This window comes from Aulonocara stuartgranti (genome assembly GCF_965226115.1).
Source record: "Aulonocara stuartgranti genome assembly, chromosome: 19".
Lineage (NCBI taxonomy): Eukaryota > Metazoa > Chordata > Actinopteri > Cichliformes > Cichlidae > Aulonocara > Aulonocara stuartgranti.
In genome coordinates, this window is record NC_138955.1 from 33,240,571 (window position 1) to 33,255,268 (window position 14,698).

Here is a 14,698-nt window from a genome sequence, read left to right on the forward strand (position 1 = left end):
TAGAAAGCACTCCACAAGCGTTACCATTAACAGGTGGACACACACACAAACGTGCTGTTTAGTTTGCGTGTTTTCCACTGAGCCATTGGTTGGCACTAGTTAGCCAGCATAATCTCATCCATCGTATTCTCTGCTCGGACAACATGCTGATGCACGAACTGTACGAACTTAAAACATTTATTTTTAAACGTAGCTTCACAGACAGGCTTCAGTCCGTGACGGCTCTGAGCTCTAATGTATAATTCAGACCAGTGTTTTCCAACCACTGTGCTGCAGCACATAGGTGTGCTGTGAGAAATGATCAGCTGTGCCGCAACAGGCAGAACAATTACATCCTCTTCCACTAGAGGGCAGTACAACTGCCTGCTCTAATGAAAAAGGGTTTCCAAGTGCCAGTAAAACAGAAGAAGACGAATCACATTCATAAGACTTGACCTCTGACCTCTGAGGTCACTGATAATCAAACCTGTCTGAGAGTCTTAGTAGATAAACCTATGGTATTAATTTGCAGCCCCTGCATTGCAGTTTTCCAGTTGTGGCATTTACAGATTAAGGTGTCAACATCAGCAGCAAATTAATCTGCAGTGTTAACCTACGTTTGTAACCTGCCTTTGACTTTCCACGGCTGTCTATCCCTCATCCTAATTGTAGGTGTAGCCTTCAATTCTTACCTTGAAAAAGTAGTGGAAGATCTGTTCTCCCATCCCATACTGAAGTCCTGCTGCCACCACGTACGTGGAGAAGAGCTGTCTGTCCTGAAAGTAACACGTAACACTCAGACACGTCTCCATCGAGCGTCTGTTATTAAAAAACTGTTACAAACTTACAGTTTTGCCCATTTTCACTACTCTCTTCTCCAAATCAATGTGCCGTTCAAAATTGGGATGTGCTCTCCTGCTCCAGAAAATGGCATCAGTGAAAGGAAGCTCCAGATCATCCTGTCACGAGCATCATGGCAGGAGATTACCAGCAACTTCATGACAGATTTACGTGGACATGCTTGGTACTCCACGTCACAGGGTACAGAAATATAAAGAATGAATAATAAAACCCTGAGATGGTTTTTTGCTTTTGACACAACATTATGAGAACATCTATAATGTTTTACTACGTGTTTTTATCCCAGAGAGCACTGTAGTCAGGCATAAAGGCTTCACTTTAACGAGTTTCTTACAAGTTTAGGTAGATATTACAGATGCACAATGACCGGCATGTCAGATTTCTGTTACACTCACAGGATCAGCTGGCTTGCTGCAGGCCCAGGTCATGATCGTGGAGATGAGGATGAACATCTTTGGCCCAGAAAAATGCTCGACTTCACTGTGAAGCGCTACGAGTGAACAAAAAATCTTTTGTGATGGCTTAAAGAGCCTTTCAATGTCAATCAGGTTCATTGATATAGTTCTGGTTCACAACAACAGTCCCCTCACAGAGCTTTACATAATCAAGTAAAGACCCTGCAATATTAGAGAGAGAGCCCCAGCAGTCTGATGATGCCCTGGGACCGCCAGCTGGTGACAACGGGAAGGAAGAACTCCCTTTCAACAGGAAGAGAACTTGGCAGAAGCTCAGGTAGAGGTGACATATACCTCAACTGGCTGGAGGGTGAAGAAAAGAGCATGAAGAGACCTGGAGAAAACTATCAAAGACACTACATTCAATGACATGATCCAGTGGCATGTAAATGCATCAGGACTGTGAAGATGCTACTGGTGAACTGGGTAAGTGTATCGGTAGGGATGGCATTCCAACAACTTCACACGGACTTAACAATATTTAAATTCTAGTTAAATCTAAAACTGAAGTTGCACATGGAAGCCTGACCTTCTGACCAGATGGTCAGACTGTGACGTGTGAAGGCAGCAAACACAACAGCTGTGATTTACCTGACCATCACCTGGCTATCCTCGCTCCTCAACTCTACTGCCTCACAGCAAAGACCAGGTAACACTCAGTGCCAATGTCTGAACCTGGCTTCAGCTTGATTTGTATGAATGATGGCTGTTGTTACATTCTGGACTGAGTGCACTGAGTGCATTACCAACGTGAACAAGAGCACCACAATGAAAAACAACCATCATTACCTCCGTAACGTTTGGCCAGCACAACCACTAAATATGGAGTCAGTAAGTCCTACGTGCCATAGTATTCACTAACATGGCTGGTGTCATCAACGCTAGCACAGATGCAGTTCTGCACATCAGCTGAAGGACTGAGGAAGTCACCTGGATGAGGGACGAAACGTCTCTCCCACAGAAAACGTCCAGATCAACAGAATCAACCTTTCTGGCTTCATCATACGGGTTTGCAAAAATATCAATTTGTAAAGCAGCTAAAGCTAAAGTCAGGAAAAACAAAGCACAAATAAATAAATAATAAACATAAACACAAACAACAATGTGTACTTATAAGCAAATATTGAGCACAGAGCCTCAGGGATAGCTAACAGACTTACACGAGGCAGCCCAGAGAGCCTCTTCCACCTGATCAGCATGCTGGGTGACGTTGTAGATAACAACATCACAGCCCATCAGTTTGGACAGGAGCTCATCTCGGTCCAGACGCTTGAAAAAAAGCAACAAATAATTGGTCTTGAATGTAAAGTTTGAATAAAAGGCTAAGGCTTTCACAGCGTAAACAACTTTAAAGTCCTTACAGTGTACTGTTCGACCACATGAGGCCTTTCCACAGCAGATGGATGTGAAACAGTTCCCACCACCTGGAAGGTCCTCTTATGGTTTGACACCAGCTCTGCCTCCACATCAGAGCTGGTATTAACAGCAGCTCCAGCCACACTTCCACTCAGGACCTAATCCAAAAACAACGTTCAAACCAACTTGAAAAGCCTTTCTTGTTCCACACGCCTGAACTCTCTTAAGTTTTCCTGTAATTTCTTTAAGTCGTCTTCATGTGTGGCTCTCTGGGCTTCTTACTGTGTGTGTGTTTCTGTGTTTGTAGGTCTGCTCTGATGGCCCTGTGGTGGCGTTTCTCCTTGCTTTTGTAGATCACGTGACCCTACTGTGGCGCTGAGGACACCTAGCCAACTCCCTGTTTCAGTTGCTCTCACAGGCTCAGTGCTCACTCATCCAAGAACACACCACAGAACTGATTCACAAACTTTCCTTTTGTAAATAACCCAGATCATGCTTGAGAAACTTGTGTGAGCTCTCCTTTGTTGTAAGCTAGAGTCACTTGTAACACATTTCTTCTTTTGCCCCCACTTGTCCAGTTTCCTCAGGTTTGTAGGACACACTGCACACCTTCAGCATCATCTCGTGAGTGTAAAAATACTATTTTATGACTGTGGAACTGTTTACCTGGCTATTTATTACAGATTCAAATAAAGACCAGGGAACAGCTCGTGTGGGGTTTTTTGCTACAGGCTGCTAGGAACAAGGTGCCTAGCACATAATTCAAACTGGTCCCCTGCAAAGTCCTCATGTCACTGTTTAAGCTTGAATAGGTCACACACACAGATTCCTCTGAACATCTCTCTGTGTGGGCTTTTATTTTGAAAATAAATAAATGGTTTTCTTTGTAAAGCTACAGTAAGTCCAGCTCACATCAGCTTAAAGTCATCGCCGTTTCATGACTTTCTGAAAATGTAAGCATCACCATCAGTCTGTGAAAACACCTCAAACGTAATCCACCCATCAGAATGATGTCATCTAAATGCGTGGAAGCTCGCCAACCGACCGTTGTACCTGAAACAGGTGGTTAAGGAGTGGGCGGAGATAGGGCAGCGGGGCCAACAATAATAGAGAAAGTATCCTTGTTTTAGTAACCGATGATGTGAAAGTGATTAATGCTGAAAACACGAATCAGCGAATCGAAGATGACATTGATTTAACATCATTTCCGGTGTTGTTTGCTCGCTCTGCTCCAAACCAAAGCTAATGAGTCACGTTAGGTGTTGCTGTGAGGCGGCATCAGAGCAGCTGCTTTCACTGAGTCCGTGCAGGCTTCAAATGTTACCTGCGCGATGTGTCTGGATGCGTACGAGTCCACGTTGTTAAGAAACACCCGTGTCGTCTCTGGCTGTGCCATGCTAGCTCCCGACCGCTCTGTTAGCGTGTTACTGTTAGCGTCGCGTAGTCAAGGAGACGGCCACTCCCACAGCTGTGACGTTAAAGCGAGGCTGACCAACTGTAAAGCCTATATGACATTTTTTATTTCACTATTCATTAACCACAGAGAGAAGGCATCGTTTAAATATGTCAAAGTTTTCTTTAAGCAAACAGTTTTATTAAAGTTCTTCCTGACTGGGCCAAGTGTCTTATTTTTGGAAATCAAAATATAAAGCTCCAGTGTGGACTTTCATAACATGTAGAAACATTAAAGCATTAAACCAACCAGGCCCTGTGCATGCACACTGATGCACAGCGACCATAAGATAAGATAAGATAAGATAAGATAAGATAAGATAAGATAAGATAAGATAAGATAAGATAAGATAAGATAACTCTTTATTGCCATTACACAGTCATACCTAGTACAATAGTACAACAAAATTGTAAACTGACCCCCACACTGCACTACACAACCAGGGGCGGTCCTGGCCTGTTTGGTGCCCTAAGCGAATACTCACGCTATCCAATCATATTGAAGGCAGTCAGCAAAGAGCAGCTTGGCGTAACGCCCTGTTGTTCCAGGTGAGAGATGGTGGTGTGGAGCGTTGTAACAATGGCGTCGTCAGCTGATCTGTTAGCTCTGTATGCGAACTGGAGCGGGTCGAGTGTTGGTGTCAGGCAGGACATGATGTGACGTCGAACCAGTTTCTCGAAACGCTTCATTATAACGGGTGCTAGAGCAGCTGGTCATTGAGGCTGCTAATGTTTGTCCGCTTAGGCAGTGGGACGATTGTGGCCGGCTTTAGGCACGGCGGGATGCAGGACTGGGACAGTGAAGCATCTTAGTGAAGACCCCAGCTGGCACATTCTTTTAAGGCCCTCCCAGTCACTGTAACATGGTAGACTAACGTGCCTGTGTTAATTCAGCTCCATATTATTGTGTGAAGTTGCACTGGGTTGGGAGTGGTTTTGTGTGTGTCACATTTTTGGTGAGCCAATGGCTGGAATGGGGTTGGACTAATTAGAGGCAGGTGTACTTTATTGCACTGATACACTGGTCTACTTATAGCCCACACTACAAACACTGCTGTGTCGTTTTGTCTCTCTGTGCAGGTATGTAATGTGATGAAATTAGATATGTTTGGGATGGATGGCTTTTGCGCTATGAATTTTATACTGAAGGTGTCGTTTTGTCTCTCTGTGCAGGCCAGGGCCTATTATATGCCACAGCCTAAAGGCAGCAGAGTTGCAGAGGCTGGAGTGACCACTGGCTATTTGCTTGCAGGGTGGTGGGTCTCCAAGGACAACTTCTAACCCTGTTACAGGCAACACGTGGAGTGCAACTGGCCATGTGGCATAGCTGGCTCTGGCCTTGGGACTGTTTTTATACGATTCATAAATGGGACACTGGACTGTTTTATCTTTTATCTTTTAATATTTTTTTGTCAATAAATTATCTTTTAGAATTTTATTGACTGTCATCTTTTTGCCCACGACTGAGACGGTTGGTCAGACCTAGAGTCTTTCTTTGGGTGTGTTACATCACCCCATCTGGACCAGTGGCCTTCCTGGGGTTCACTGCCCTCAGTGTGCACCTCACCTCATATTCCTGCACCATGAAGCTTGGGCTGCTGCTGCCGTCAAATGTTTGAGCTGCGGCTGCCTCTCGTCACATCACCTCAAAGCGTGCAAAGAAGTGGTTCAGTTCCTCCGTTGCCCTCAGTCAACATGGGCTGTAGTTGGTTACGTGCTGAACTCCCTGCCATACCTGTCGTGAGTTGTTATTGCTGAAGTGGTTTTCAATCTTCCTCTTGTGCACTGGCTTGGCCTCTCTGATACCTCTCTTCAGCGCAGATCTGTCTGCACTGTACTGCATACCATCACCGGATCTGAAAGCGGCGTCGCGTTGCTTCAGCAGGACCTGCAACTCTTTAGTCATCCACGGTTTCATACATGTTTGTACGCTCGTATCTGCACCATGTCAGGGCGACCATAGCTCAGGGGGTTGGGAAGCGGATCTGTAACCGGAAGGTCGCCAGTTCGATCCCCGGGCTCTCTGTCCTGGTCGTTGTGTCCTTGGGCAAGACATTTTACCCTACTGGTGTTGGCCAGAGGGGCCGATGGCGCGATATGGCAGCCTCGCTTCTGTCAGTCTGCCCCAGGGCAGCTGTGGCTACAACTGTAGCTGCCTCCACCAGTGTGTGAATGTGAGAGTGAATGAATAGTGGAATTGTAAAGCACTTTGGGTGCCTTGAAAAGCGCTATATAAATCCAATCCATTATTATTATGTGCATTGAGACTGACACACAGCGCTCATACATATGTGCATATGTGTACGCACATCCTGTGCATGTACCCATACGCACAGTGTTTTGGTTACTGGCTTTATCTGGCCATTAAAGAAAAGTGAGTGTGGCGATGTGGATGCTTGCAGCGACTGCTGTATAGAGGCCATCCTGCTACACATGAAACACATCAGAGTCATAATTGTTATTTTAGTCACGTGTTTGTTTATTATCCTTATTGTTTTATCTGGGACTGTTTGCAGACATCTCAGAGAGAGGAGACACCAGCATCTGAACAGAGACTCAAACCAGCAACCTGCAGCTCCCTGCTTGGCTGCTCCAGTTTTCTCCTCACTCATGTTGCCCACCAGTGATTTCTAGCTGCCCACCCACACAGCAGGCTAGAATATGCGCTGAGCCTTAGCACCCAATACTTGGACATCTTTTCTTTATTAAACAATGAACCAGACCCCAAAAAGTAAACAGCTGTTATTGCTAGGCAACGGGAGCAGCATTTGGTCATGCAGCACCTGACATTCCTGACCATGTGGGCGGAGCATGCATGAAATGGAATGTTCAGTAGAACTGTGCAACACAAGCACTTAGTTCCAGCATGTTTCATTGTATCCAGACACAGCTAGAGACACATCTACAGCAGCATCTCTGTGCAGGACAAACGACAGCTGACGAAGAAACATCGAAAACTTCACTTCACTCCTCTACAAAACGTTGGCTCCTTTGTTTAAAAGGCCAAAATGAATCGAGGGAGAACGAGAAGAGGATCGGCGAGTGCTTCACCTCACAATTCAGTACAGCTGATTAACCTGCAAGAAGAACTTCAAATGATACAGGCTGAAAATATCAAATTAAAAGAAGAGGCAGAAAAATCAAGAGGAGAAGCTAAAAATTCACAGTTTGAAACTGATGTAGTATTGCAGGAATTACTGCATGTGGGTCTCAGACTTAAAGGAGAGAAAATGGGAAAACAACAGGCAGAAAACCAGAATGAAAACATGAAGAAAGAACTGTTGGAAGCTCAAAAAGCATTGGAGGAAGAGAAAAGCACAGCACAAGAAGCCAAAAATAAATATCAAACTGCAAAGAAGGAGGCAGGAAATGTGCTGCAGGAATTACAGGAGGTGCAGGAAGCTTTTGAAGAGGAAAGAAGGAAAATGCAGTTGGCAACACAAGAAGCTGCAAATGTAACGGCTGAAGCTGAAACACTAAGGAAGGAATTACTGCATGTGAAGCAACAACTTGAAGAGGAGAAAAAACGTAAACACGAGGCAGAAAATGAGATTGAAAATATGAAGAAAGAATTGTTGGAAGCTCAAAAAGTGTTGGAGGAAGAGAAAATGAAAATGCAGGAAGCAAAGAAAGAAATGGAAGATACAAAGAGTCACACTCAAAACATGAAGAAGGAACTGATGAAAGTGCAAGAGGAACTTGCAGAAGAGAAAATTGAGGTGAAGGCATTCAAGAAAGAAATGAGCGGCTCTGCGGTGACCAAGAAAGACTGCAAAGACGCACTTAAAGAACTACGAAAGCACAAAAAGGAAGCTAAAGAGCTCCTCAAACACAAAGGGAAACTGGCCAAACAGCAGCTGAAAGAAACATTTAAAGACGCCGAGGAGCAGCTCAACAAAACCTTAAAAGAGCTGAAGGCAAAAGAAAAAGAAAAGAAAGCCGAGGACAGGAGGGGATTCTGGAGCAGCCTGCTGAGGAAGAACTGACCCAGCAGCATCCGGTTTGAGGACATCAAGTTTCTTCCTCCTCTCTCCACCTTTCTTTCTCCCCATCCTTCTTCTTGGGACGTTTGTTTGTTTTTTAAAAACTCTAATCTAAATACATGTACTGAAACACACAAATAAAATTGCCATAACTTGACCTCATGTTGCCTGCTTCTTTTCTTGTGTGTCTGTGGATGTAAAACAGTAACACACCTCCTGCTCTGTGTCTTTAATTGTAAATAAATGCAATATGTTTTCATTTTAAAATGCAGAGCAAAAACTTGTGCTCTGAATCTTTTTCTTTACTACATCCCCACCATTTGTCTTACTGTATGAGTGTGAGACATGTTAAAATCCAGTGGCACCAAGGTATCATACAATAAAATAATGTGATTAATAAATAAGTGAAATAAATTCCTATACAATCCCACCCTTTGATTCTTAAATCAAAGAATCACATTAATACCAGAATTTCTTTCCTGACATTCTGTTCATCACATCAACATTATTGTTCACTTAAAGGAGTTTCACACTGTGTATCCTCACTTCACTGTTCTCTCACCACCCTTTGTTCATCTTTAATCTTCCCCACAATCTAAGCTCTCACGTGCAAATGGCAACAACAATGACACAGAGGACAGGCCTTCTCCACAGTGTCAAAGTACTTTGCATGGCAGAGTGAAACAGCATTAATCTATTATGCTAGGAAATGAAAAGTTTATAGAGTCACTTGCAGAGTTTAACATGCCTATGGACCACAAGACAAACGTTTTTATAAGTTATAGTCAGTATGTATATCTATCACTTATGAAACTGAAACTTAGTTGAAGAAATAAATAAATCATCCCTGTTAAATAAATATTGTTAAATCTTATACATCACATCTTATACAACTGAGATGGATGTTAAGTTGCCTTTGAGCCTCTTAACATAACACTGAAGGTGATTTTTTTTTTGCCTGTCCCGTTTGGCTCTTTTGCATCAGAATTATTGTCTAAAGGCGAAGAAAGATGCCCAACGGATTTACTTCACCAAATGGACCATCCCAGCCTTGCCATAATGGTCTATTTGATTCACCTTTTATTGTTTTTTTTTTAATTTTCACTTGCTAGATACGGGACAGACTTGAATGAGGAAAAGAAGGGGAGAAAGAAAGAGGGGGAAAAAAACAGCGGAGAAGAGGGACGAGGATAAAGGGCAAAAAACAAAAACCAACAAAATAAGAAGACAAAAAATACATCACAATCACCTGGATCACCTGTTGAGAAAGAAAAAAGAGAAAACAAGCAGAAGAAAAAAAGAGTAATAGAATAAACAACATCACGATGATATATGGGAATATGACAGTAAATACTAAATGTTAAACATTATTGTGCAGCACATAAGATCAACAGAACACAGTGTGCTTTGAGGTAGGAGCCAAAAAGGGTGTAGTTTGTGGGTGTGATCACCCGTGTGTACACCTGTGAGCATGGACGCGCTTGTTTTTTGTTTTTTAAAAGGTTCCTTCATGTAATGATCTGCTAGAGGGTGTGGGGGGGCCACAGCCCCGTCCTCCAGGGCATGAAGCAGGTATGGAGGAGATCAAAACTCCAGACATCCAGAGGCCCCCAGAACACAAGAGACCAAGGAAGACCAACAGAGGGGCAGCTGCGCCACTGTCCCAGAAAGAGCTGAGGAGAGTCCCAGATGAGGGTTCACTCAGCAGCCACGGAGCAGAAGCCAGGGGGGGTTGCAGTGACGTGCCCGTGAGCTCCGCCGGCAGCCAGCCGTACCTGAGTGACCGAGCCCCAGGCCAAGAGGCCGAGGGCACCCCACCCCCGAAGTGGCCCGAGCGAGCCCCAGGCTCCAGGCCCCGATAAGCAGCCACCAAGGAGTGAGCCGGTGTGTACCTGGACGCCCACCCCCACACACAAAGAACCACCAACGCACCGACATCTGAGGGAGTCCGCCACTGGCAGGGGAAGTGGTGGTGGGGGGAGATAGGCCTCCAAACCTTGGAGGGCCTGAGATGTCCCCAGAGAGGTGGCGTCTGATACCCAACCTGACATATAGACACAGACATACAGGCACACACAGATACAAACATCCATTCCCACCCTGAGTCACTCTTCTGTGTTGTGCCATCCTCTTAGCCAGAGGTTGTTTGGTTTCCCCGATGTATAAATCCTGGCAATCCTCCTGCACTCAACAGCGTACACTATGTTACTCTGTTTGTGTCAGGGGACCCGATCCTTGGGGTGTTTGGTGCAGCGTGTTTTGGGGTTTAAAAGCCACAGAGACCAGGTGTTTAGAAAAAATGCGTCTCAGCTGCTCCGATACTCCTGACATGTACGGGATCACTGCAGGTTTTCTCTTGGGCAGCGGTTGTCCTTCTCTCCTGGATCATCTGCAGCTTTCTTTAGGAGCCTTCCCAGCTTTGACAAAAGTCCAGCTGGGATAACCACATTTACTCAGGGCCTTCTTGATGTTCTTCTGCCTCCCTGGCTGCTGTGTCAGTGGGGATGGTGTTCGCTCTGTGTGGTAGCGTCCTGATGACACCCAGTTTGTGCTCCAGTGGATGATGAGAGTCAAACCTTAAATACTGACCTGTATGTGTAGGTTTACTGTATACGTCAGTTTTAGATGCCCGCCATCATTACACATGGAAAACTCACAGTCTAAGAAGGCTAACCTGCCACTTTTCATATCCTCCCTGGATCAAATTCACCAGGGATAGCACTATACTGCTCAGACAATACTGTGGGTTTCCAGCTTAATGATATACAATCTGCTATAACAACATGGCCACTAGGTGGCGCCCTAAGACCATAAATTAATTTCCGGCCTGTATATACATTAGCAAGCAGGACCTCCACAGATTACAACTATTCAGATAATAACCATAGTAAATAGTTACATCCACCTACAACTACAATGCTTGACAGTAAGTCATATATGAAATGAAATATGGGCTGAAACCAAGGCTGCCTGTAGTAGGCCAAAAAAACGCATCTTATCAATAGCAACAGGACTAGCTTCTTACTTAGCAAATAACACAGGTAAAGTTAAACTAGTATCACTTGTATCTTACAATACTCACCTGGTGAGCATGCACACAGCATTAACTCACACAGGAATGCAAGTAAATACGTTACTCCTCCAACACACCTCTCAGCTGTGCAGAACCACACTGAGCACATTCCCAACCAGAAGTACAATACCGAGGTGCATCATGGGTAACGTAGTCTAAACAAGGTACAGTTAAACAGCCCCTGAAACAGCCTCTTAAACAAGTTTAACAGCAGCCCCTGAATTTGGATGCAAATACACTCATCCTATTTTGAGACAGTATCATTTGAGTCCTCAGGAACTTTCGGAAGTTCCACCACCCTAACCCATGTTGTCAGTGGACTTCCTCCATTTCTGTGAAAGTTACAGTCCTGGGAGGTAGTTCTGTGTGAACCGCTTCCAAAAGTGGTCGCTGATGACCTGACTGTGCCTCCATCTGTGCCTGAGGGGCCGTAAGCTGCCTGGGGTACTGCAGAATCATGCCGCCCCATCAAGAAAAGATTTGGTGTGATGGGATCTGGGTCAGCTATGTCAGCCGATGCATAGCCGAGCGGTTTAGACTTCAAAATGCCCTCAACCTCTATGAGGGCTGTGAGTAGGATTTCTTCGGCCACAACTTGGTCTTTAAGGACCACTTCAGAAGCTAACATCACTGCCGACTTCACTGCTCCCAGGCTCCCCCGAAATGAGGAGAGTGTGGGAAGTTGAAGTGGAAGTTGATAGCCTGCTTGGCTAGTTGCTGCTTGAGTTCAGGCTCCATGTTTTCAAATGCAGTTCGGAGTTCTCTGTGACCACCTTTGAAATTAGTCCCTTGATCAGACCACATCTCGTATGGCTTTCCCCAGCGTGCGATAAATCTGCGTAATGACATAAGGAAGGAATCTGTGTCAAGACTAGGGAGGAGATCAAGGTGCACGCATCTGGTTGTAAGACACCTGTAGATAATTCCCCAGCGTTTCTCTCTTCTACGGCCAACTTTATCATGTATGGCCCAAAACAGTCTACGCCCATTGACCAGAACGGGGGCTTATAGAGTCTCAGCTGTGATGAAGGTAAGTCAGCCATTTTGGGTGTAGAAGGTGAGGCGCGCCATCTCCTACAGTCCACTCACTAATGCTGATGCTTCTTAATGTCTTGACATCCTCTGAAAATCCAATTGGTGCGCCGTATTTCCACAAACAGCCTCTCTGCACCTGGGCGAAGGAGCTGGTCATCATAAGTTTTTATGATGAGCTTGGTCAGGGGATGTTCAGCCGCTAGTACGATGGGATGAATACTGTCTGGATCCAAGTCTGCAGCTCGACGGAGGCAACGTCCGACTCTGATGAGACTAGTAAGACTCTCATATTCAGGGGACAGCACGCTAAGACAGCTGTCTGAGCACACTGAGGTTAATTATGGAGTTCCACAGGGTTCAGTGCTAGGACCAATTCTGTTTACATTATACATGCTTCCCTTAGGCAGCATCATTAGAAGACATAGCATACATTTACACTGCTATGCAGATGACACCCAGCTCTATCTGTCCATGAAGCCAGATAACACACACCAATTAGTTAAACTGCAGGAATGTCTTAAAGACATAAAGACCTGGATGGCCGCTAACTTTCTGCTTCTTAATTCAGATAAAACTGAGGTTATTGTACTCGGCCCTGAAAAGCTTAGAAATATGGTATGTAACCAGATTCTTACTCTGGATGGCATTACCTTGGCCTCCAGTAACACTGTGAGAAACCTTGGAGTCATTTTTGACCAGGACATGTCCTTCAATGCACATATTAAACAAATATGTAAGACTGCGTTCTTCCATTTGCACAACATCTCTAAAGTTAGAAATATCCTGTCTCAGAGTGACGCTGAAAAACATGCATTTATTACTTCCAGGCTGGACGACTGTAATTCATTATTATCAGGAAGTCCTAAAAACTCCCTGAAAAGCCTTCAGCTAATCCAAAATGCTGCAGCAAGAGTCCTGACAGGGACTAGAAAGAGAGAGCAGATTTCTCCTGTTTTGGCTTCCTGTTAAATCCAGAATTCAAAATCCTGCTCCTCACATACAAGGTCTTAAATAATCAGGCCCCATCTTATCTTAATGACCTTGTAGTACCATATCACCCTATTAGAGCACTTCGTTCTCGCTCTGCAGGCCTACTTGTTGTTCCTAGAGTATTTAAAAGTAGAATGGGAGGGAGAGCCTTCAGTTTTCAGGCCCCTCTTCTGTGGAACCAGCTTCCAGTTTGGATTCAGGAGACAGACACTATCTCTACTTTCAAGATTAGGCTTCAAACTTTCCTTTTTGCTAAAGCATATAGTTAGGGCTGGACCAGGTGACCCTGAATCCTCCCTTAGTTATGCTGCAATAGACGTAGGCTCCCGGGGATTCCCATGATGCATTGAGTTTTTCCTTTCCAGTCACCTTTCTCACTCACTATGTGTTCACAGACCTCTCTGCATTGAATCATATCTGTTATTAACCTCTGTCTCTCTTCCACAGCATGTCTTTATCCTGTCTTCCTTCTCTCACCCCAACCAATCACAGCAGATGGCCCCGCCCCTCCCTGAGCCTGGTTCTGCCGGAAGTTTCTTCCTGTTAAAAGGGAGTTTTTCCTTCCCACTGTCACCAAAGTGCTGCTCATAGGGGTCATATGATTGTTGGGTTTTTCTCTGTGCGCTATATAAATAAAATTGAATTGAATTGAACTGGGTGACCAATCCAGAAGGCTCTGGCCTCCTCTGTCAGTCTGAGCCGAGCGAAGCAGCATGGTCTTGGTTTCTAGGTGCTCCGCTGCTGTAATAGGAGTGTCGGCCACCCCGTGTAAGGTCTGGTATGTAGCAGCGATCAGCTCATCTAGCGTGGCATACTGTGATGCATCCGGTAAGGTCGGAGAAGCATGCCCACAGAATGCAGTCTTCCTGAGCTCCTCCATGCTGCATGCTGGGGACTCTGTTGGCAAGTTATGCCTATTGTCAGCTGTTTGTGACAGGAAGGGTGGACCATGTGACCAACGATTGGGGACAGTTAGGTCGGCGAGATGTTTCCCTCTGGTGATGTCATCAGCGGGATTAAGGTCAGAGCCCTCATACTGCCACTCTTCAGGTGATGCTCCTGTATTTCACAGATTCTAGTCCCCACAAATACCTTATAGCGACAGGAACTAGACTGGATCCACTGCAGCACCGTTGTAGAGTCTTTCCACAGGTAGATCGAGCGCAGGAGTATGGTGAGCTCTGTCTGGAGTAGTTTGGCCAAGTAGCCTGGCCTGTACAATCAGCTTTGCCCTTGTAGTGTACGGACAAATATAACCTAGTTGGTTATCCTGGGTAGCTAGTACCTTGTACACATTGTGCAGTGTGACTGTGGAATAGGTTATAGGGCAGTGCTTATATCCCAGAACGTCTGTCGGGCAGTGCCAGCTGAGTCCCAAAGGACGGGACGGACAGGGGTGATGAGATGAGCGTTATCTGAGCAAATCAGCACTAAAGGTTGGACCTGGTTAAATCCCTCAACCTGGACTTTCTGTAGGTGAAGATACTTCTTCTTTAACTGTTCAGCTGCACATG

The 14,698-nt window shown here is 45.1% G+C and overlaps 2 protein-coding genes across 6 annotated transcripts in view; one reads left to right on the plus strand and one right to left on the minus strand.

Annotated features, from left to right (window-relative positions):
• The window catches only part of ak7b (adenylate kinase 7b), a 19,144-nt gene extending 15,059 nt beyond the window's left edge, over positions 1 to 4,085 (minus strand). For 2 of the 3 annotated variants that reach the window (XR_014273076.1, XM_082515738.1), the window contains exons 1-6: positions 3,976 to 4,085; positions 2,657 to 2,809; positions 2,456 to 2,564; positions 1,236 to 1,330; positions 828 to 938; positions 672 to 755 (exon numbers count right to left, since the gene is read on the minus strand). Coding sequence is in view for 2 of the 3 variants with exons in the window: in XM_082515738.1 (XP_082371864.1) it covers positions 672 to 755; positions 828 to 938; positions 1,236 to 1,330; positions 2,456 to 2,564; positions 2,657 to 2,809; positions 3,976 to 4,047 (624 nt within the window). In the remaining variant the exon portion in view is untranslated. The remainder of the gene's footprint in view (positions 1 to 671; positions 756 to 827; positions 939 to 1,235; positions 1,331 to 2,455; positions 2,565 to 2,656; positions 2,810 to 3,975) is intronic. The other variant, XM_082515739.1, reaches the window with a different exon arrangement.
• The window catches only part of slc3a2b (solute carrier family 3 member 2b), a 250,669-nt gene that overhangs the window by 188,079 nt on the left and 47,892 nt on the right, over positions 1 to 14,698 (plus strand). The window lies entirely within an intron of this gene.